Source organism: Vigna umbellata, chromosome 5 (assembly GCF_029865625.1).
Source record: "Vigna umbellata cultivar VRB3 chromosome 5, Vumbellata_1.0, whole genome shotgun sequence".
Taxonomy (NCBI): domain Eukaryota; kingdom Viridiplantae; phylum Streptophyta; class Magnoliopsida; order Fabales; family Fabaceae; genus Vigna; species Vigna umbellata.
In genome coordinates this window covers 22,523,646-22,546,997 of record NC_142169.1, presented here as the reverse complement: position 1 = coordinate 22,546,997, position 23,352 = coordinate 22,523,646, and the positions used below count along the sequence as shown (strand labels likewise).

Below are 23,352 nucleotides of genomic sequence, written 5' to 3'. Positions count from 1 at the left end.
CTCCTTTGCAATGATTACCTTAATGGTGTGAGTTTAGGAACACGTCTTTCAATTGATCCAACGAGTGATGCGACGAAACATTGACATGGTTAAATTAATTCTCCATGAGTAAGTCTTCAACCTTCTAAATCTCAAATTTTGAAATCAAGTTATCATATTTTTGTATTTATTTTAGTAGTTTTATACTAAGTAAAATGGGATGTTACATATATAAAATTATATAATTTTATATTATTTACTTCATATATATATATATATATATATATATATATATATATATACATTTTAATAGATATTATATGTATATACTGTTAATATGTGTCTTTTATTTTTTTTCTTAGATGAGCAGCTGAAATTAATTAGGTACGGGGTGAAGAAAAATGAAAACTAAAAATGGAGTACAATCTTCTCATTTTAGAATATTATGTAAATTTTTCTTGTAAAACTTTTCAAATTTTAAAGAAAATTATTTTTCCTAATTATTATGTATATTTTTAATTTAGTATGAATTTTCTTTTGGATAGAAATTTATAAATAATACATTAATAAATCTACTTTCTTTTGCAGATTTAAAATTTATAGGATGTTTTCCATTATTATTTTAAGTGTACAACCAAATTTCTTTTAAAATCTTTTAGATCCAATTTTATGTACGGTCTAAATTTGTAGATAGGTAATATATATATATATAAGTAAAAAATTATTTATGTATTTTGATTAATTGCTTTTGAAACAACAAAAGTTTAAAACATAAATGTTTCGTATGAGACGCAAGTGTTATACAAGAGATAATATAAAACGAAATAAATTTTGTATGTTAAATATGTTTATGTTTCGTCTAATAATAAAAACTATATTAGACTTATGCATTTATGAACTTAATTTATGTGGTAAAGAATGTTTTCATCTTAGACATTTACAATAAAATTTAACAAAGTGTAAGTTAATATTAAAGATTTCTTAAAAGATATGTTAAAACTGCTTCTCACTATGTTTCGAACAATAGTCAAATTCTTAATTATGAATGATTGCTTACTCAAATAATAATTTGGCTGTTTTGGCAATGAGTAATTAAGGTTTTAAATAATACTCATTTAAATCTTTACAACATTAGTTTATTTAATAAAACTCAAATATTACCTTACATTTATTCTCTTCTCTTACTTTCTTAAATTACAAATAAACCAGTATACATTTTTTTTGTTAAAATATTCTCTTCTCTTACTTTCTTAAATTACATATTATTACTACTCACCTAACATTTATAAAAAACAAACTGGAAAAATTTATATAATATGTCTATCAAAATATACATGTAAGTCCGATGAAAATATACATGTATGATTCTTATGGATAAAATATTTTTTAAGGATAAATATTTTTTGAATTCAGGTAAATATGACTAACTTTACTTGCAAAAGTTATCTTATGGATTTTGATTATCATAATTCTATAATTTTTGAATGGTTACTGTTGATACTTTTTAATGAAATGGATTTAACTAGTTCTTGTGCAATACAGCCGGACGTACATAAAGAAAATATAATATGCTTTAGCAACTGTAATAAGAGAAAAAATTAATATTCTTGCAAAATCAATCTTAGCACTAAATGCTAAAAGCTTAGAGCCTCGTTTTGAACTGTTATCAAGAAAACCAACAAAATAAAGACAAAAATAGGAGTTAGATTTAGTGACTTAATCAATTGAAGAATGCAAAACAAGTATTCAATGCAATGACCCATATGAGAGTGAGTCCTAATGTTTGCAGCTACACTACGATGATAAATGGACTAATAAGGAACGATAGGATGGATGAGGCTATAAATCTCTTTCAGGAAATGCAACAGAGGAATATGGTTCCTGATACAGTAACTTACACTACTCTTATCGATGGTTTTTGCAAATATGGGAGAATAGCTTATGTTTGGGATCTTATTGATGAGATGCATGATAGAAATCAACAACCAAACACAATCACTTACAGTTATTTGTTAGATGCTTTATGAAAAAGCTATAATCTAGACAAGGCATTTGAATTATTCAAGACGATGATGGAAAATGGAATTCAGCCTAATAGATACACTTGGAACATACTTATTGATGGAATGTGCAAAGGGGGAAAACTTGAGAAGGCACAAGAAATCTTTAAAGATCTTTTAATTAAAGGCTACCCTTTAAATGTATGTAATTATAATACTATGATCAATGGTCTTTGTAAAGAGGGTTTTCTTGATGAGGCATTGACCTTATGGTCCAAAATGGAAGACAATGGTTGCTTGCCTGATGCAATAACTTTCGAAATAATGATTAGGGCTCTATTCGAAAAGGATGAGGCTGATAAGGCAGAGCATTTCTTTATGAAATGATATCTAGAGGCTTGTTGTAATATAAAATGTAAAACCTCATTTATTAGAGTGTTATCTTCCTGCAACTTACTCTTTCCATGCTGCATATTGGATGTGGAGTTGATATTTTTTTATTTTTTTATTTTGTACCCTGCATTTTGATTGCTACAGAACTTCTGTTTTCTTTGACATTGCAATTTTATTGTAGAATTTGTTTAACTTATTAGTACAGGGGTTGAAATGAATGATTTCATTGTCTTTCATTATTGTAGAACTCACATTTTCATAAAGAAATATGGTTTAAGTGTGCAAGGAAATAAAGTCAGGGGACGAGGAAGAAAAACAGTGGATTTACTTGGGACAACTCGAATCCCCGTGATAATAGATAATGCACAGCTATTGATCATGTGGTGGGGAAATTGTTGGGCAAAAGTTTCAAGTTGATTTTACTTCTAGAGGTTCTCTACCACATAATAACATCAGTAAAGAAGCGTACTATCATACCATATTACCTTATTGATATTTTGATGTAACTCATTACAAGTTTTCTATTATGTAAATAAGCTTCACTCCAGTGAAATCCAATAATATGTTCTTTGTTTACAAAATAATCAGTCTTGCTGCATAAATACTGCTGCTGTTAAACAGAGAAATGGTAGACACAATATTGATCATTGGCATGTAGGATCAGAAAATCTATCTACTGGGAGATTAGTTAGTGGTAGTTTTGTTGAACCAAGTGTAATCATTGATTTCTTACCTGTTGCAAACTGTTTTCCAATTTTCAAATATTTGTGTCAGCCTATAAGGCTTATTTTCTGGATAGTTTTAACCTTTTTTTTTACAATTGGTATTAGTTAGTTTAGTTTTAGAGGGAGAAGCAGCTTTAGTTTTTGTTTTCTTTCAAGGTCTGCACAATTTAATTTCTGTCCGTTGGCTCCAAGTTTCGTTTGGCACTCCAGATTTGTATTCTTCTCTAATCTCTTTTACTTTCGTTGGTTTCATTCAATTTCTTTACTGCTTTTGCTATTGGAATTAAGTTCTAAATCAATGTTCTTAAAGTCTTATCTCAAATTAATTATTTTTTAATGTTATAATTTTTTTTTATTAAATCTTAATTAACAAGAGAACATACTATAAGAGTGTCTTGCGGAGCGCAGTGCCGTTACATTCTGTGTTTTGAGCAGTGTGTAGATGGAGAAACAGCAAGTATTGTAATGTTCCATTGCATGGAGCCGGAAGCAGAAGACGTTCTTTCACCGGAGCCTCAGCGTCGCTCCATCTGCTCCAACTGCGACCGCCCCACGCGCGTCTGTCTCTGCCACGCGCTTCCTTTTCCTCCGATTCAAACCGCCACTCGTATCCTCATCGTGCAACACCCTCACGAGGCTCGCCACAAGCTCTCCACCACCCCAATCCTCAACAAGTCCCTCCTCCGCGCCTCCTCCGTCACCTCCCGCCGCCTCCGTCGCGGCCTCTCCCCAATCCTCGACCGCTCTCCCCCCGCCCTCTACCTCTTCCCCTCCTCCGCCTCCTCCACAACCCCCGCCCTCCACATCTCCGCCGTGCGCCCCTCCGCCGACCTCGTCCTCATTGCCTTCGACGCCACGTGGCAGCACGCTCGCGAGATGGTTCGGGCCAGCGAGAATTTCCTCTCCGAGTTCGCCACTAGGGTTTGTCTGGACGTGGATGAGAGTATTGGCGGCGGAAGCATTTATGACTCCGAATTGATTTTGCGGAAGGAGCCTTTCGCCGGGTGCGTTAGCACAATGGAGGCTGTGGCTCGGGCCTTGCGCGTGCTCGAGCCCAATGGGCCCGAGATTGAAGAGAAGCTGGTTGGGGTTTTGAGGGAGATGGTGAGGTTGCAGGCTGGTTTCTTGAAGCCCGTGAAGCCCAGGCCGAAGTTGTTGAAGAAAAAGACCGAGGGAAAGGAAAAGAAGGAGGGTTCTGTTCAAGGTTAGTTAGTGGTTTTCTTTCTCTCTGTTGACGTTACCTGTAATTAGCATTTGGGTTAGTGGTCTGTAGTGAGTACATTTTTTTTTTGTTTTTTAAGAAATGATTATAGATGGCAATAGGTCAATTCAACTAAGCAAACATGGTTTATTGTGCTAGTTGTTGATGTTTGGTAAAAAGAAGGTAGAAGTTATCATGAAAAAAATCATTAAGATGGGAAACTCATAAACTGAGATTTTTAATAAATTTCAACTGATAAAATTCAATTTGTGAGTGCATGTTTGGTAAATTGATTTTAGTTTTCTTGTGTGTTGTTGATGTGTTGATAGGGTGGCCTATAATTTTACACGATATAGTTTTGGAGTTCCACACTGCTTTCAGACCAAAATCAACTATTTCTTGATGAGCTACATTTTTTAAAACACAAGAGTGGTTCAAAACAAGTATTAATTATGTTGAAAATGACACACGACGGTTATAGGAAGCTATAAATTATGTTGAAGTTATATCATGTGCAAACATCAAATAAATGGATGGCCATGTTTTGCCAAATTAAGCTTTTGCACTTAATGTAGAAGGAGAGTAATTTCCATCCTCATTCGAAAGAGAGAATATTAATAATCAAGGACCATTCCACTTCCGTTACCAACTAATGCTGTGGATTGTAATTAGAAATTGCTTTAACATTTATGGCAAAAGAAATCTCACTGCTAATCATAACAAATAAACAATTTACATTCCCATTTGCAGTGATAAGCTAATGAAATGAAGAGGAATCTGGATTCACGGGCTGTGCCTACTAATGTTGCAGTTCGTGTCATTTTGAGGTATACATGAAATAAAAACTATGTTCCAGAAAAGATATGATACAGGGTTGATAGTGAAACTGAAGAATCTTCATTGTTTTTCAATTTCTTCATGAAGCTTGGATTTCACATAGAAGAATTTAGATGGTGAGAATATGGGCTTCTAGGACTAAGTTGATTTGACTAATATTGTGTTCTAACTATTTATTATTCCTCTTGCTTTCTTTCAACACTTCATGAATGCATACAATTGAAAAATAGGAAAGGAAAATGCAAATTTTACTCATCAAAATTAATATGAATGTGGAGCGTAGGTTAAGACATGAGAGGGGACTGCAGACCATTTTTGACATGCGACTTCCTCAGGTATATATATATATATTTAAATCTTTACTCATTCTAATTGTTCATGCCTTCTGAATATATTTCAATCTTCCCAAAGTTGAGGGGCTGGGCAGCCTTCTTACTTATGCCTCAAGTAATAGATGAAGTCATTGCATTTACAGATAGTGTCAAACAAGTTTTGAAGGAAAATGGTATTGGGAGAAGTAAATAACTAATCACTATATATATATATATATATATATATATATATATATATATATATATATATATATATATGTATGTATTTATGTATGTATGTATGAAAAAGAGAGAGAAAGGGAGGGAGGAAGAGAGAGTTATATATAACTTGTAAGAGTGTAAGTTAATTACTTTTGCCTGTAGATGTTTTTCCAAGACAGTTAAACATACCTTTTTGGAGAGAAGAAAAAAATGAAAGAAAACGATGATGCACGTAAGTCAAAATCAACTTAGTCCTAAAAGCTCATATTCTTGGTACTAGTCTATCACATAAGATACCATATTCATGATTTGTAAAAAAGGAAAAAAACACGATCAACTTCATGAAGGAAGGAGCAGGGGAATTGGTTTCTTGTGTATATTGCACCAGGTACATTCTTGATGGGATGATGATCTGTCAAAACTCATCCAATATCTGTACATTCGAAATAAACTGGGGCTCAATAGATAATTGATGGCAGAAAACTAGGAGATACCATAGTTGTTCCAAGATAGACTCTGGCATCATAGAAGCGGGGTCTCTGATTCTGCTTGTTACAATGACTGGGCAGATGAGCTGATAATTGATATTTAAAGCTCGGTTTCCATGAAAGCTCCAGAATAGCCCAACAAACTACAGAAGAATTCAAATATGCGCATTGGGGTCATCAGAGGATGACTGGATCTTTAGTTCCAGAGACATTACCATTCTTGGAATTAGCCGCCAAAATATGGTAATGGACTAAAAATTGCCAGAGCCACCCATTCCTAACACATTTGACCCGTTCCCTTTTAGTGAAAAGTTGGATCATTACTGACATGATCTTGGGTTGAGTTGGATATGGTTTGCAGAAAACCATCATTGCGTGGGTTTGAACGTGGCATACGAAATGGGTTGAGTTGGATTCACTTAGATGAGTTACCAAGGTGCGTGTATGGCTTAGGCTCAGGAAGTGATGTGTGTTGAATGATGTCTTTGTTCTGGGTTTTTATAATGGTTGTAGAGCAACCAGCATCTTACACCGTAGTCCTAACCGGGAAGGGAAGTATAATCTAAATCAACATCTGAAGGAAAGGAATAATGAATACTTGATACTAGTCGAAAAGGAGATGCAGGTGCTTGTTTTGTGTCTCCATTTTCCAAGTTTTGTAAATATTCAAATCCCAAAGATTTAGCAGCAAAGTCTAGAATGTGATTACCATGCTATACTTTTCCCAAGGAGAGGACTAATTCGAGAGTAGAATCGGGTAACGTGCATGGCCACATCTTCTATTTTTTAAATTAGAGTTAGTTACGATATAAATTAACATTTCAATCATCATTTGCATCTATCTACTTATCTATAATATTAAAGCTCTTATTAAATTTCTCAAACCAGCTTTTCAACTTTTGTTTATCACTTTTATTTATTCTTTCTTCAGTCTTCTCTTATTAACTTTTCAGATGTATATGGACTTCTACTTTTATTAACTTTCTTCAGTTTCTTCTATAGAAAAACTGCACTTACATGAGGTTATCATTCATCATTCACACTGTATAATTTTTAAATAAGTCTACATCTTCGAGTATTTAGAAATGACACTTACCTTCGCATTATTTTTAATACAGCGATACTCATCTTTTATTTTATTTATAAAAGTGATTTTTTTTTTATTTCTTTTCATAAAAATGGATTTAATTTCAGTATTCTAAATAAATTAAATAACGTATAAAGTGAAAACACATGTTAGATGATGAATGTGACACGTGGAGAAAGCACCAAAACATGTTTTATGTAACTGGCACGGTAGGAATGGCTTATTAAGTATCCCTGAAGCCAGAAGAAAAAAAAGGCTCGTATTCTCATTTAATTTATGCAAATTCTTTCTACACCTTCATACTTTTTGTCCAGCAGTACTCTGCAAATATTAAAATTTTCATTTCGTCCTTTCTAGAATAATCTAAACGTAAAAACGATTTTTAGATTTAGATTGTGTAATTTGGAAGAAAAAAATGACTTTTTAGATTTGTATTATCTAGAAACCATTATGGTTTTATAGATTAATCACTTTTAATTTCTGGGTTGACTTTTTAATTATGTACTAAAAGTATTAAAAGAAATTATTACTAAATTATGTAATCTTAAACTATTCTTATTCTATACAAAACTCAATGATTTTTGGATAGTTCAATACAGAAGTTTTCCAGACTTTGATTTACAGTTTGCATAATTCAAAAAGTGCAAAATGGGAAATTTAATATTCATTGCCTTCAATTTATACCACCTTAAGCGGGTTAGCGACGTCTCCCACCTTAACTCAACTTGTAATGTTGAGATTTAGTATTAAGGACACTATTCTAAAATTAAAAGATAAAAAGCAAAATGTTGAACACTAAAGAATTTCTCTATAAATTAATGTTCAATATTTTTTAGTATTGGTTTTTTATTGATATTGATGACCTTGTAATTAATAATTATACTTTTACTTTTCATTTCAGAATTTTCCTAAAACAATCAGTTTCAGAGATTGTGAACTGATTATTTTATGTTAAGGTGCAACGTAAAACCTTATGGAGTATATATATACGAGTCAAAGTTATTTATTTTCTAATTTTTTACAAAGCTTAATATTGACATCTTCATTGTATCTCTTTCATTTCCCATCACATATCATACTCTTTACTTTATTTTTTTCCTATCTCTGTTTTCTTTTCAAAGGTGTTGTGGGTACATCACTTGATGTTTACACTCTCGTAAAGCACATATGAGAAGTTTTAGGAACACTTTGTTACCAGTTAAATTTTATAAAAGGAATTACATAATTATGAATGCAGTCATTAAACAAAGACTCAAACCTTTATAAATTTTTTATCTAATTTTCAATAAATTTCAATAAATAATACAGATGTGTTAGGAAAGAATGTGTATCAATACATGTCATTAAAGATACAGCTAACATAGAATACTACACTGTTTCTGTTTTTTTCTAACCTAAATTAACATTTCATTCTGCAATTGTTATCAGTTTTAACAGGACAATATCCTTCTTAACTCTGCTGTTTGGTGCTACGCTTGCTCCTGCGTTCACACTGAAGAGAAATTATCAATATGATGTGAATCATACCAAACCAATTGAAGTTGTTCTTGATCGCTACCATGCATATTGGCAATGTGCAGCCATAGAAAATTCTTGATGGTCATCATCACAAAGACAAAAGCATCCGCAGTAAAGGCAAACATTCCTTCTCCCTCCAAGCCCAAATGCAATGTTAATGTCAACATGGCATCAAGCAGAGAGTAGTTATGGCCAGGCTTCAACAAAATGATTATGGAGAGTGAATCAATGGTTAGAAAAACACATGTAAGCCATTCAGCTACGTCAGAAGACCCATCTTGGTGTTTCTGTTCAATTCCCGAAATCAGAAGGGACATGACCCGCATAACTATGAACTCTCCTATAGACTTGAGGAAGGAGTGGTTCTTGAACCTCTCGTATGCTGAAGTGAAGAAGCTGAAGAAGAGAAGAAAAAACACAAAGAGAAAGTGCACCACAATCACAGAAAAAACCACAAGACTCGCATGGTTATGGCCACCACTAAGATGTGTTTTGTAAAGCTCGGTTTCCATGAAGAAGCAACATGCTAACATGAAGCTTATTAGACTGACTATGAAACAAAGTACACGCATTGGGGTCACCAGGGGATACACATTCTGTGCTAACCATATCTGGGGTGGGGTTGGATAAACAATGTTATGATTAACACCCCTCCAATAATAACGCAATACATGTCTAAAAGTCATTCTTGTTTGGTTTAGATTATGGTTTTGTGGATTAGTAATGGAATGACTATTTGAGGAGAAATTAGTAGTACCTGTTAAAGGGTTTTGGAAGCTGTTTCCTGGGTCAGGAGGAATGTTCAATGTAGAGTTAACCTGTGGTTGAACATTTGTTGAAGGTGAAGTTGACATGTATGAGAAAAAAAAGGGACAAGATTGGGTTGTTTTATAATATTTAACGAAGGAAAACTCAACAATGATGTTATTGTTTCATCTGGACAAGGCCAAGGGGTCTTATACTTGGAAAGTTTCGTGCTGTCAATTTTGTTTAGAGGAATAAAGTATTCCCCCGTTTTGCTTAATTACTGATAAAGAAATGCATAAGGATAAAAGCAGTTGAAGAAAGTAATCTCGCTTTTCTTGAGATATGCTCAATGTCTGTGTTCACATCAGAACAGTAAGTATCACATACATAGAGAGTACAAATACTGAAGGAAGCAAGTGCAAAGCTTTCATTGTTGTATTTTTTTTTTTCATGTGTTTTTTGTCCATTGCTTTAGAAAAAATTATGTAGTAGCTAGGGAGAAGAAGTTCTTGCTTTTTGGTGTTACTAGGACAATAAGTTAAAAATAAAAAAGGGTTAGTTTTTTATTTATTGCCCGTGAATTTTTTCAATAGATTTTTCAATTATACATAGTGATATAGTATTAACTTCATTAAATATCAATTATATAACAATACTCTCTTTGTGTACTGATATGATCATTTCTGAATTTGATTTCTTCATAGCATAAACAAAGAAACTCATAGAGAACAAAAATAGAAATATCACAATCTAGCAAATTGATAAGTGTTGGAAATCCAAGTATGAGTCCAAGTCTCACATTGGATAAAAATGAGAAAGTAAAGTAGTATATAAAGGTGTAAGGCTCCTTAGCCCATTGTCTTAAGGTTTTGGGTAAAGAGTGATGTCGATTCCTTATATAGTTTACTCAGATGTAATTGGTGTTTGTGTAACCCACATAGAACCTCCTCCTTGATAGACTCAACAATAAGTTCATAAATATTTGTCATAAAATTTTTAATCTTTGATAAGAACCAATGTCTTAAGACAAGGACTAACAAAATCCTTTTTCTGATGAATTTAAACTCATATTGACTATAAAAAAATGTTTACATTTGTTTTTGGTGTAATTATATATAAACCACAAGTGTTTAAGCAATCTAAGAAACACAAAAGAAGACTTAAAGACACTGAGCCGCAAAAACAACTCGAAAAATGAGGTTTGCAGACACGAATGCTCGTTAGTGAGATCAGCTTGCCCAATGAGATCTAAAAGTTTTTTTCCTCAAATTTGTATCTACATCAAATGGAGACAAGTCATTAATATTAAAACTAAAATTTATTCCATAATCTTTAGGTAGATCAACAATGCAAGCGTTATCATAATTCTTTCAAGAATTTGAAATGGACCATCTCCTTAGGGAGGAGTTTAGATTTCCTTTTGAAAGGAAACTTCTCCTTCCTAAAGTGAACTAACACCCAATCTTCGATTTCAAACTTGATCTTGTTTCTCCCTTCGTTAGCCTTAGAAGCTAACTTTTTCATCTTCTTTTCTATTTTTGTCTTTACTTCCTTATGCAAGTTCCTAATAAAAGTAACTTTGACAAGACCATCTTTGTTAGTCATAGAATCAATATTAGGAAAATGCAACAAATCTAAAGGAGTTAGATGATTAAAACCATAAACTACTTCAAATGGAGACATATGAGTAATAGAATGAACTACCCTATTATACGCAAACTTCACATGAAGAAATCAATCTCTAAAGTTCTTAAATTTTTATTTACAAAGAATCTAAAGAATTGATAAAGAGTTATATTTACCACCCAACTGTTTCAGGATATAGTAGAGAAAAAAAGTTTTGTACCTAATTATCCCACAATTCTAAAACTGACTAACAAATTTTATATCTTTATCCAACAAAATGCTCCTTGGAATGTCACGTAGTCTCATCGCTTCTTTGAAAAATAGGTTGGCCACATGATTGACATCGTTACTCGTGTGGCAAGGAATAAAGTGATTCATCTTGAGAACTTGTCAATCACAATCGAAACAAAACCTTTTACTCACTTGAACCTTTGGAGACCCGAAACAAAACCTATATAAATGTTGGTGCAAAGAGAGTTAGGGACAAGTAAATGCATAAAAATCCCATGATGCATAAATTTAGATTTAGCATGCTTACAAGTAGTGCATCTCACAAAAAGAATGCACATCATGTTTCATGTGAGGCCAAAAGAAATGATTATACAATATATCTAATGTCTTTTGAATTTCAAAATGTCCCATTAATATTCCTTCAGGAGATTCTTTGACATATAATTCTGATTGAACTTTTAGGCCATACAATTTAGTTCTTTTGAAAAGAAAGTCATCATGTCTATAAAAGTCATTAAGAGCTCCCTTTTCACAATTTTTATAAATTTTGACAAAATCATGGTCCTCATCATACAATTCCTTAAACATTTCAAAACCAAACATTTTAGTTTCAACCATGGATAATAATGCATGTCTCCTAGATAAGGCATCAACTACAACATTTGCCTTGTCTTGTTTATGTTTAACTACATAAGAAAATTGTTTAATAAATTTTACCTATTTGACATATCTCTTAAGAAATTGTGTTAAACTCTTCAATTTTCTTTTTCCCTTTTGGTCCTACTTTCTTTTTTTTTCTTTTATACTTGGATCCATTAATCTTTTTTTTCTTTTTTAATATTGTAGTTCAAACAAATAACTACAAAAAGCTGCAGACAAAGTCTTGCTAAGCCAACTTAGTCTTGTTAGACGAGATTAACAAACTGATTTCTTTTGTTAGGTGAGAGTCACAATTCGACTTTTTCTTTACCGAGTGACTTATTCATTGAGTGAGAACATCACTTGAAAAAATCTAGAATTTGCAGATAAATGTTATTTGAACACCAAAAACATATTTAATTCTTTATTTTTTTATTTATTTCTACTACTTAATGTCAGTTAAGCCAACACTATAATTAATGTATTTTTGTTTCTTACTTAGAGTCACCTAAACCCATGTTTATATTAGTAAAAAAATTACTTTTTTATCATTGACTTGGTAGATTCATTTTTTTCATTACTTTGTCAAGTTAGAATGAACTTAGCGCATTTTATTTTGTATTGTTTTAGGGGTTGGCTTCACAGACTTTAATAACATCTTTTTGCCAGTGCTATATTACGGTAGTTAATACTCATTCTAGTAGTGGTTAGATATGAATTAATATATCACAAGCAAATAAACTAACAAAAATATAGATTAATATATAAGTTTAATCCGTAATGAAAATAAATTAAATAATATAATCATAAATTTAATAAAAATATGAGTGAAATCAATTAAGTAATGTAATTAAATTTAATAAAAAAAAGTAATACATAATTAAAAATAAAATAAATGACATAAATAAAAATTTAATAAAATAAAAAAATATAAAAGTAAAGATAAATTAAATAACATATAAAAGAGTTCCAGATAAGTGGTTGTTTATAATATTTAATGAGGGAAAACTGAAGCATGGTTTTATAGTTTGATGTGTGGTGGTGCCAAGGGTCTTATAGTTGTAAAGTTTCTTGCTGTCTTAACCAGAAAAGCATAAAATATTACTAAATGAATAAAGTATTCTCCCGTTTTGCTTAATTTACTGATAAAGAAATGCATATTCAAGAAAGTCATTTCTCTTTTTCTTCAGATATGCTCAATGAAATTTGTAAACATTCACCTAAGCCAAATGTATTACAGTTCCAATAATTGTCTTCTTGTATCCTCTGAATATTAAGCTGGATGCTGCATTTTGGCTTTTAACTTAAATATCTTCTGATGAAAATATATATATAATAATGAAACACCAAATAAATTAATTAAAAAAGAACATATTTTATTTGCATTATTCTGCATGAGGCAAGAGTTATGGACAGTGTAGGCCATTGTTGCTATTTGGAAGAAAGCAAAAATGGCACAATCCACATCATCTGTTGAGTTAGTGCTCTCTTAAAGCCGACTTCCTTGTCACTAACAAAATACTCATTCATGCTTAAATTTTTTACAGGAAATGTTTCTTTTTTGTATAATGAGAAATCAATTTTATTTTTTGTAATTAGAATTTTTAATATTTCATAGAATTTTCCTACAAATTTTATGTACATTTTAATCAAAATTTTGAAACTTTTTTAAATGTTTTTAAAAATCACACTATTGAAATATTATAATTAATAGTGATAACATATTGATCCGTCCCATGGATTATTATTATTTTGTATTTGATTTATAGAATGTTCTGTGTGTTTAATAGTATAGTAGATGAATTTTGTACATTTGAAGTTAATTAGATTGTGCCCAAATTTTTTATTTTTTTTAGATGTTAACATATTTGGATATTTTCTTTTTCTTTCGGCAATTTAGTGTATTTAGTGTTTATTTAAAAATAAAAAATATATATTTTTCATGATGAAGAGATCATAAACTGTAGTCATTGAAGAGTTGGAATTGCACACACTATTAAAAACAATCAATTTTATTGATAAATAAAAATCTGTTAATAAATACAAAAAATTTGCCAATAAAATAAAATTACTGGTAATAAAATATTTATTAATAAAATATTCATTGATAAATTTTATTAAAAAGTTAGAAAATTTGTTAATAGTTATCTTTCTGTATTTAATGATCTTATTTTTTTGATAAAATTTGTTAATAAATATTATGATTTAGTTTTTATTTTTATTTTTTTCCTCTTCTTTTTTTTTTCTTCTTTGTTCTTTCACTTTCCCTCTTTTTCTTATTCTTTCGTTGTTGTCATTGCTGAAGTTATTATCATCACAACTGTTGCTATTGCTTCTCTTCCTCTTTCTTCTTTTTCTTTTTCTCTACTTCTTACCTATCTCTATTTAATTTATAACACACGTTTATTATATTTGGTGAAAAAATTAGCTCACATTTTATTGATGAATTTATCAACTAAACTATCCATGAATTTTAAAAAATGTAACAAAAAAAAACGTAATGAATTTTAGAAAACCAAATCTTAAAAAATTGATGAATTCTCGAAAGTTCAAAAAGATTTAGCAATACATTTTCAAAAATTCAATTACCAAATAATTTATCAATGAATATTTTTTTAAAACAACATTATCGACAATTTTACCATACCATCATGGTCAAAGTTAAATGAGAAATATAACATTTATTTTATCAATGAAAATATTTATTAATAATAAAAATTATACATTCTTAACAAATTTTATTAATTAATCCATTATCTATGAAAAATATTTATTGATAATTAAAATCCTAAATATTTATTTTACTAACAAATATTTTTATGTCCATAAGTTTTGTTTGTAAACGATATTTTACCAGCAAATTCTTTTATCAATAATATAATATAATATATATAGTAGCACCATTTTATCTTGGTTTTCATGTCTCAAGTTGTCTAACTCTCTTTTTTTTTAATTTTTTTTCTTATATGTTTTTTTAGAGTAAATATGTTTTTCTTATACATGTAATTTTTTCCTGGACTGCATGTAATTTCTTTGTTTTCTTTATGAAATTTCATCTAACTGTGGTTCTAAAATCATTCCCTAATCAATGACTGGACTTTTTGTGTTATGTAAGGGAAGAACAATGCTAGGCATATTTTTTAAGGCAAGGAAAGTTAATCTCTTTGAAAACTTTAATGTTTTATATTTGAATTAAAAAATTATGGTACAAATGGTGTGATTGCTTGTTTACGTAAAGTTGAGAATATTTGTGAGAAGAGTGAGTTTGGTGAATAATGTTAGTAGTATGACATTTTATTAATAGAGAAAGATATGAAAATTTGAGTAAATGTGATTGATTTGAACTATGAAAGCATAAATATGTTGTGGTGAGATAAATTAGTTATGAAAGAAATATTGGCATTTTGACATTATATGAAGGCATTAAAGAATAATTGACCTATAAGAAAAGTGAGGAATGGGAGTGACCTTGATGATATTATAGTGAAGTTGTTATTGGTGTTTGAAGGATGGAATGTATTTGAAGTGGTATTGCGATTCTTATAGAATATGTTTAATTGATGAATTAATTAGAGACATGCTTAAACTGTTAATCTTTTTTTGGGTGTGTAAAGATTAAATATGAGAGAATTGTTGAATAATGTAATATTGGATGTGGCATGATATTTATTTTTTTGAGAAAGTAGTAGATTTATGTGATTGTTATAATGTTGTGAAATTCTTTTTATTAGAAAATATTTATATGTTACTAAATAGTTTATTTGTATGTCACAAATTATGTCTATGATTATGTTGAATTATGCTTGATAGTGTATGAGTAATTATGAAATTTTGGTGTGTTCAGGTTGTCAAATTAGTTATTTCTAAAAGGAAATGCTAATCTAGGGTGAATCCAAGTGTATTAAAGGAGATTTCTATGCGGGATTATCCTTACTTTACTAGTGTCTAACTAATATAGAGGAACATATATAACTAGGTGGTAAGAGTCAAATGAGTCTTCACTTGAGAGATGTTATGATATGAAAGAAGATCATATTTAGGCAACTAGTGTAGTTAATCATGTTAGTATTGGATAAAATGTATGAGTTACACGTGATAAAATGTTATAAAGAAGGAAGAGACAATATGGGTAATATGACAGGTAGAGAGTCTCATCAGTCCTCTAATGCACTAGTCTTTCGAAAGAGTAAGTCTAGATATTATACTTTTTTGTTTGATGGTTAGACCTAGTTAAGTGATTTTTTATTTTATACATCTTAAGGATTTATTTTGACAACATTTTTGTGAAAAGTATAAGTTTTTTCAAATTAGAGTTTATTTTTGTAATAATTAACTTACTTTGAGTGAAAATTGAAATTACTCTCTCTTCGAAATTTTGAACTAATTTAGTCCCTCATCTTTAGAATTGTGTGACTTTAGTTCTTTTAACCAAATTTTGTTAAGTTTATTTAATGTTTCAAATGCATTTCTCAGTTAACAATGAAGCGAAAATGTGTCCAGCAGTGTAAAAAAATCAAATATTATCATGAAACACATTTAAAATATAAAATAAATCCAACAAAATTTAATTAAAAAAACTAAATTCAAGCATTTATAAAGTTGTGGACTAAATTAGACTAAAGTTTTGAAGGGAGACTATTTCAATTTTTATTTAAGGGACAAAAACATATTTAACTCATTATTAATATTATTGAGGTGTTATAATATGATTTATAATTACTATGTGAATACTTAGAAAAATAGAACTATTACACACACTTTTAGGATTTTTTTTTTATGATATTCACAAACTTTGTTTTGTATTATTATAACATCTATTTCTTTTATCTAATTTTTATTTTTTTAATTGTTATGTTAGTTAATTAACAATCAGTTTGATTTGTTTCACAATATCTGAAAAACCAAATCCAGTTATTAAAATTGATTATTTAAATATAAGTATCTCATTAAGTTTTTCTTTTATACGTGTTTCAAATGATTTTTGCAATCCTAAACCCACCAAGCACAATAATGCTCATATACTATATGAAATGAGAAAGTTTATTGATATATAAAAAAATTATAAACTCATTATGTTTAAATTTTGAATAAAAGACGGTGTAGTAATATTTTGCTTATATTATATTTGTTCATTAGTTAATGTCGAATTCTCCAAATATATATTTCAAAGAACCAACAATGCTGACCCACCAAACTCTATAAATATTAATATTATAAATATTAATATTATAAATATTATTAACAAACATTGTATATGATTAGAGATACCTTTCACGCTATATATTAATTTCTTACTGTAATTAGTACTCATGATTGCCACGATGAGAGAGATATGTTGCACGCATGCTATAAATCTTCCATCTCAAATATCATAAAATATTCTACTGAGGATCAACTTACCTCATAATATTAGTTTTCAATTTAACAAATATCATACAATATTCTAGTGAGGATCAATTTATGAAATATTCTTTTCAATTTAACTAATACTATATATGTTTTTAATTTGATTCGTATTATTTTAGATAACTATATTAATATTATATATGTTTTCAATTATTTATTATTATCAAATTTATAATATTTTGTTTAATAATTTTAAACTATTTAATAAGATGTTATATTCTTGATACTAGGTTGAAAGAAACATTGCAAAGACCATTTTTCCTACAGTTTTTAAGCATGCTCCCAGGTTCAAACCTTTACCTTTCGTTATAGGCTTTAATATATAATTTTTTATTATTTGTTATCAGTATTATTGATTTTTTGGATATTTTGTTTAGCGTAATTTTAGTTACCTTTATTTTTCATTTTTTGAAATTTTGTTGGCTTTAAAAATTTCTTTAGTGATAATATGTTTCTATTAGGATTATTTACTTTTTGAATAGGCACTTAGTTAGTGTAAGCTTAGTTTGTTATTATAATAATTTCTTATTACATTTAGTTTTTCGTTTAACATTAAATAGTGAAGTTATGCACTACTTTCAATTTGAAAATTTTATATATTTTTTAAAATTAATATTAACTTTTCAATAATTTATTGATATATATATATATATATATATATATATATATATATATATATATATATATATATATATATATATATATATATATATATGATACATTTCTTATATTTTATGAATTTTTATTAATTGTACTTTGTATTAATTTTCAAGTTACATATGTGATTGTAGTTGATAACCAATTTCATTTTATGTAATTTTAAGACCAACTATTGGTAGCAAAATTTTTGTGAAATTTAAGAAATTTTATTTAAAGTTGATATGTATATATGAACTAAAAAAAAATAATCTTCTTGAATGGGATAAGGTCATATGGTGAATACAAAAATAGGGCGATAATTCATTTTAGACAATATTGAAATTGTTCATACAATTTCAAAACATATACATATATGATCGATATTGAATTAATTCATCATGTAACAATATTGAGTAAGAGAGAGAAGTAGAATAATTTATATAATTTGTGCAACGTAATGATGACAGAAGTAATGATAAAGTCAAGTTTAAATATCTTGTGTTAATCATTTGAATGGGAGAATGTATACACAATCGAAGTTAACACATTCTATATAATGATTTCCTTCAAAAATTATACAACTTGGATATGACACAGAGAATTAATAGACTTGTTAACTATCTCTCAAGCTAAAGATGTTGTCAATTTTATTATAGAAGAAATTATAAAAAATGTTGCTTTAGTTTCAGTGTCAACAAAAGAGATGTGGACTATGGCACAAACATTCCAACTTTCATAGTCTGGCTTAGACTTTTTATTAATCTTATTTCAGACCTTATAGTATGCACTTTCGTAACATACATTATTTTATTTTTAAGTTTCAATGTTTTGTAGTTCAAACTTACATAATTTTTTTTTCTATATGACAACAATTTCATCACATGAATAGTCTTATATCGAAAAATAAGTGTTACTTATCTACGGAGAATCATATTGACACATTAAGAAACCTTTGCTAACATTATAGATGAAGACTCGATGTTGGTTTTGTAACATTTGTATTTTTAAATAAATATATTATTTCTTTTATCCTTTCGTTCCTGATATATGTTTGTAAGTTGCTTTTGTTGAATTTTGTCTGTCTCATCATTCTTTACATCTTCATGTTTCTCATTTTTTTTTGGGGTAATATCATCCATCACACAAAACATCAATAGAAAGCAACTTTGGTTTAGGCAAAGGAATATTGACCCTTACAACAGAAATTTCATCATTTGTATAAAGAGGAATATCATCGACAAATGAAAAAGGATTGTTTGTAGTCCTACGTTTCTTCCTTTCATAATATAGGATTATTTGGTGTGAGTTCAATAGTGATGTCTAATAAAAAAACAGATGAAAAACGAATCAAAAATCTTAGAATGATGTCAGAAGAGTGTTTAAGAAAATGTTTGTAAAAAAGTGATAAGATCTTATAAAATAAAACTCAATAAATAAAAATTATATTTATAATTAAATTTTTAATTAATAAAATAATTGAACATAATTGTTTAACGTATTATCACTCTAAAACTATTTTTTTTAAATATTACATAGTTCCTTAGTTCAGATATTAAACATTTTGAAGGATTTGAATGTAATTCAAAGTATTGAATTAAGTATTACTTAGGCATGTAAATTAATTATATGAATTATGTTAATATTGAACTGCAATGTAATAAAAAGTTGATAAATATTTCTTCTTTTGGGTAAGAATCTTTGTCCTGCATTTTTGTTCCATAAAAAAAATCGATATTAATTAATGATGTTATAAAATAGACGTAGATCTTGGTGTATGGACTCTCTTTTAGGATGTTATACTTTGTTTCTCTAATTTAAATGAGTTTAAGTCGAATTAGACATTATATCTATAGTGGATTCATTTTATAAAATATTAACTATATTTAAAAGTAAAAAATTATATATATATATATATATATATATATATATATATATATATATATATATATATATATATATATAAAATACACACTTATCTTATAATTTATCTATCAATTATTATAAAATTAAAATTAATTTTATTTATATAATTTACATTTTACAAGTATATATTTTGATTTTGATTTCTTAGATAAAATTACTCTTTTTCATTTTTTTACTTCTTATCAAATTAAAATAATTTGTTAAATCAAGCTTAAAAATCACACTATTTAAAATAGTAATATTTCTTAATTATAGCAACTTAGTTGTATTTACCTTTTTCAATTAATTGTCTTCATGAAAAATAAATGAATAAGGTAAAAGTTAAATAGTTTTTTTATTATTATTGTAATAATTTTTTAAAATCACTCTGGTGGATGATCTTAATTTAACTTTCAGTGTAATATTTTTTCACCAATCAAATTTTGGATGACTGACATTGCTACATGAACACGTCATATTTGTTATTCTTACTCATGACCGTATTACTATGTCAAAAGGTCAATTTTAACTTATGACAGGTTATTCTTTATTTATTTTAATTTTTAAAAAATATTTAAATTAAAAAAAAGGGGATAAAACTAAAAAGAATAAAAATAATAAAACATTAAAATAACTATTTAGTTTAAAGAAAACAACGTTGTTTGGAAAGTGTCTACCAAGGTAGTAAGCGAGTCTCACGTGACTTCTTGCTACTTTCTCACTTACTTTTCTTTTAATTCTAAATTACTTTACTCCAATTATCTTGTGATTTCTTGTGTCTAGTGTAACTTAACACTTTCACATGATCATGTGTTCCCTCTCTAAGCAAAATGATAAGATGACACTATTTTTTTATTATTGCTTAATTTTAAAATCCAATTACACAAATCTATTAGATATTTCATGAATTTCTATATTTTTGTATTATTTTTTTAAAGATTTATAATATCCTCTTAATATAGAATAAAATTTTCAATCAAAAATACTGTTTTGAAATTTTGTTTTTCACAATTTTATAAAATAAAAAATAAAAAATATTTAAATTGTGTTTGAATTTATCTCTTAAATTATATGAAAGTATTGGATATAAATTTATATAAAGAAAACTTATATTCAATTTTAATTATACCAAAAGTTTTGTCAAACTAACCAAATTACAGTACTATATATGAAACCTTTGTAATAGAAAAAAATATACAATACTTTTTTGAAGTAAAATTCTCCTAATATTTACACATTTTCATTGATATATATAGTTCTAAGGTCATACAGTATTTTCAAGAGTGTTCATTGAAATTAATTTTAAGAAGATAGATGAACCTAAAAAGTAATAGAAATGGGAGCAAAAAGTTTGTTGACATTGCCAACCAATGTGTTATTGACATTTGACAATACAAGATTATCTACCTTTCCTTAATTTGGTTGTCCTTTAACTAGTTTTGCCACTGTTTCAATTTCATGATTGATGACCTGTTTTCTGGTTTGTCCAACATGAACAAATTTTATGGATTTAAATAATAATTAATTGTATAATTAAACACTGTTTAGTCAATACACATCAAATTACTTTATGACTTTATCTGATGTATTCCTTTTAACATAAAGAGCTACATTCTTTGACCCCATTTGATTTTAGTGCTCTGATGAGCCATCTTTCCCAACTTCATGGTAGACCCTTCATCTTTCTTCTTCTTCATCCTTTTTCCCAATATCCTCACATTTTTCTTTTCTTTTCTTTTTATCCTTTACAAATAAATTAAAATAAAGCTTTTGCTATCTTTTTACATCTCTTAACTTTAAAATATTTTTAATTTTATTCCATAATCAAAGTATTGTCTATTAACATTTTTTTTCTTTTATTACTAAATAAAAACATCCATTCACCGATGATGTTCCAACTAATAGCTTGTCTCATTATCTAAAAATCTAACATATAATTAGTGTAACTTTTTCTCTAAGTATTTTTAATTACACAATAACTAAAATATTACACACCAAACTATTTTTTAATGACTTGATCACTATTAGTTGATATGAAACTAAAAATATTGATTAAAAGGAACAAAAAAATGGTATAGTAATAAAACAAAGCTAATACCAATCTTATAAGTTAATGACTATTAACTAGCATGTCCTTTGAAAGGTAGGTTATTATTAACTTCTCTTCATCAACAATTGATCTAATCCTATTCAATAATTCAGAATGAACAAATTAATAAATTTATATGCACTATCTAATAAAACTTTCCTTTACTGTGCAACATATTAATAAATCGAAAAGTTTCATATTAGATGACCCAAAACTTTATACACACATGAGAATTTAATTGAGTAGGTTTATTAGGTTTAGAAAACCTACCACACTTATTGAATTTGAAGGTTGTTTTTACAGCCCTTTTATTTTTACCAACGTTTATTAGTTTCATTTAATTTGATGATGATGAGATTATTTATAAATTCCTAGGACAGACAAATGTGAGTCCTATTGGGTGAGTGTTGGACCATGTTGCTTCTTTCAGCACTCCAATGCTTTATATGCAAAATTAGATAGACAATTATATGTCACAACAAACTAAACCTTCTATCTTACCTTTAATGTAAATATGCATCATTATTCTATTTTAAAAAACTAAAATTAACTTTTTCTTTCTTCATCTTTCAAATATCTTATTAAATTTTATTCAATCTTATATAATTTGGCAAAGTGAAAGTGGAATCTCCATTATTTTTCATTTAATATGTCTTGGACATTTATATTTAATTGGGTTGTTCTAATTAAATTAGCATTCAAATTTTTGCAATCAATTTTTCGTATCAACCGTTCCTAAAATTTGATTGGGAAATTTATCATCTCAAAAACCTTGCCAGCTAAAGAAAACTGACCAAACCAGTTCAAAACCAATAAAAGTAGTGGTGAATTAGTAAGAGTTATTGCTTTCTTTTTAATTGAATTAATTATATACCTTTTGAAGCAAATGAAGATTGAGTATGAAGTTTAAGGGCCTACTCATAAAATGATTTACAAGTTTTTAACTTTTACATATGTATGTAGCAAACTTGAATCCGTAACTAAATATCTTAAGTTTTACTCCTTTTATCTATTTTTATTTCATTCTAATATTACGTACTTTACAGTAATTGGATAAATGGTGGATGTGAGAATAGATATGGAAAGAGAATGAGAGAGAAGAAAGGAAAATCCAAAAGAGAGTCCAGGTAAGCAACTAGAAGGCCAAAACTAGCAGTTGCAGGAATCTTTACCTTAAAATAACGACTTTCTTTCATGCGTCTAATGTAATAAATAAAAAAAACATTTGTTTTACACACTCAAATTTCCTTGTTTGGTTTTCTTTTCTTTTCTCTCATTCCTTTCACCAACTTGGCCTTGGCCTTGGCCTTTC

At 28.4% G+C, this 23,352-nt stretch overlaps 1 protein-coding gene and 1 pseudogene across 4 annotated transcripts; both read left to right on the top strand.

Moving 5' to 3' along the window:
• The first annotated feature begins 1,793 nt into the window (after positions 1-1,793).
• Positions 1,794-2,845, top strand: LOC124825048 (uncharacterized; annotated as a pseudogene).
• A 576-nt stretch (positions 2,846-3,421) lies between these two features.
• Positions 3,422-10,180, top strand: LOC124825044 (DTW domain-containing protein). Of its 4 annotated transcripts, XR_015786983.1 has the most exons (5): positions 3,422-4,301; positions 5,049-5,125; positions 5,223-5,251; positions 5,419-5,470; positions 8,672-10,180. XR_015786983.1 is itself a non-coding variant. In XM_047297585.2 (3 exons), exons 1-2 carry the CDS (start codon positions 3,563-3,565, stop codon positions 5,421-5,423), a joined length of 744 nt encoding a protein of 247 aa, XP_047153541.2. In that variant the 5' UTR covers positions 3,422-3,562; the 3' UTR covers positions 5,424-5,470; positions 8,672-10,180. The 4 variants fall into 4 exon arrangements, 3 of the variants coding, with proteins under 3 accessions (XP_047153541.2, XP_087972927.1, XP_087972926.1); XM_047297585.2 differs by lacking the exons at positions 5,049-5,125; positions 5,223-5,251; XM_088116801.1 differs by lacking the exons at positions 5,049-5,125; positions 5,223-5,251; positions 5,419-5,470.
• Positions 10,181-23,352: the final 13,172 nt, after the last annotated feature.

Bases quoted from the DNA above. Each gene is read 5' to 3' on its own strand.
- LOC124825044 (XM_088116800.1), top strand. From the start codon at position 3,563: ATGTTCCATTGCATGGAGCCGGAAGCAGAAGACGTTCTTTCACCGGAG. The intron at 4,302-4,627 runs GTTAGTTAGTGG...ATGTGTTGATAG, and splicing joins GAAGGAGGGTTCTGTTCAAG to GGTGGCCTATAATTTTACAC.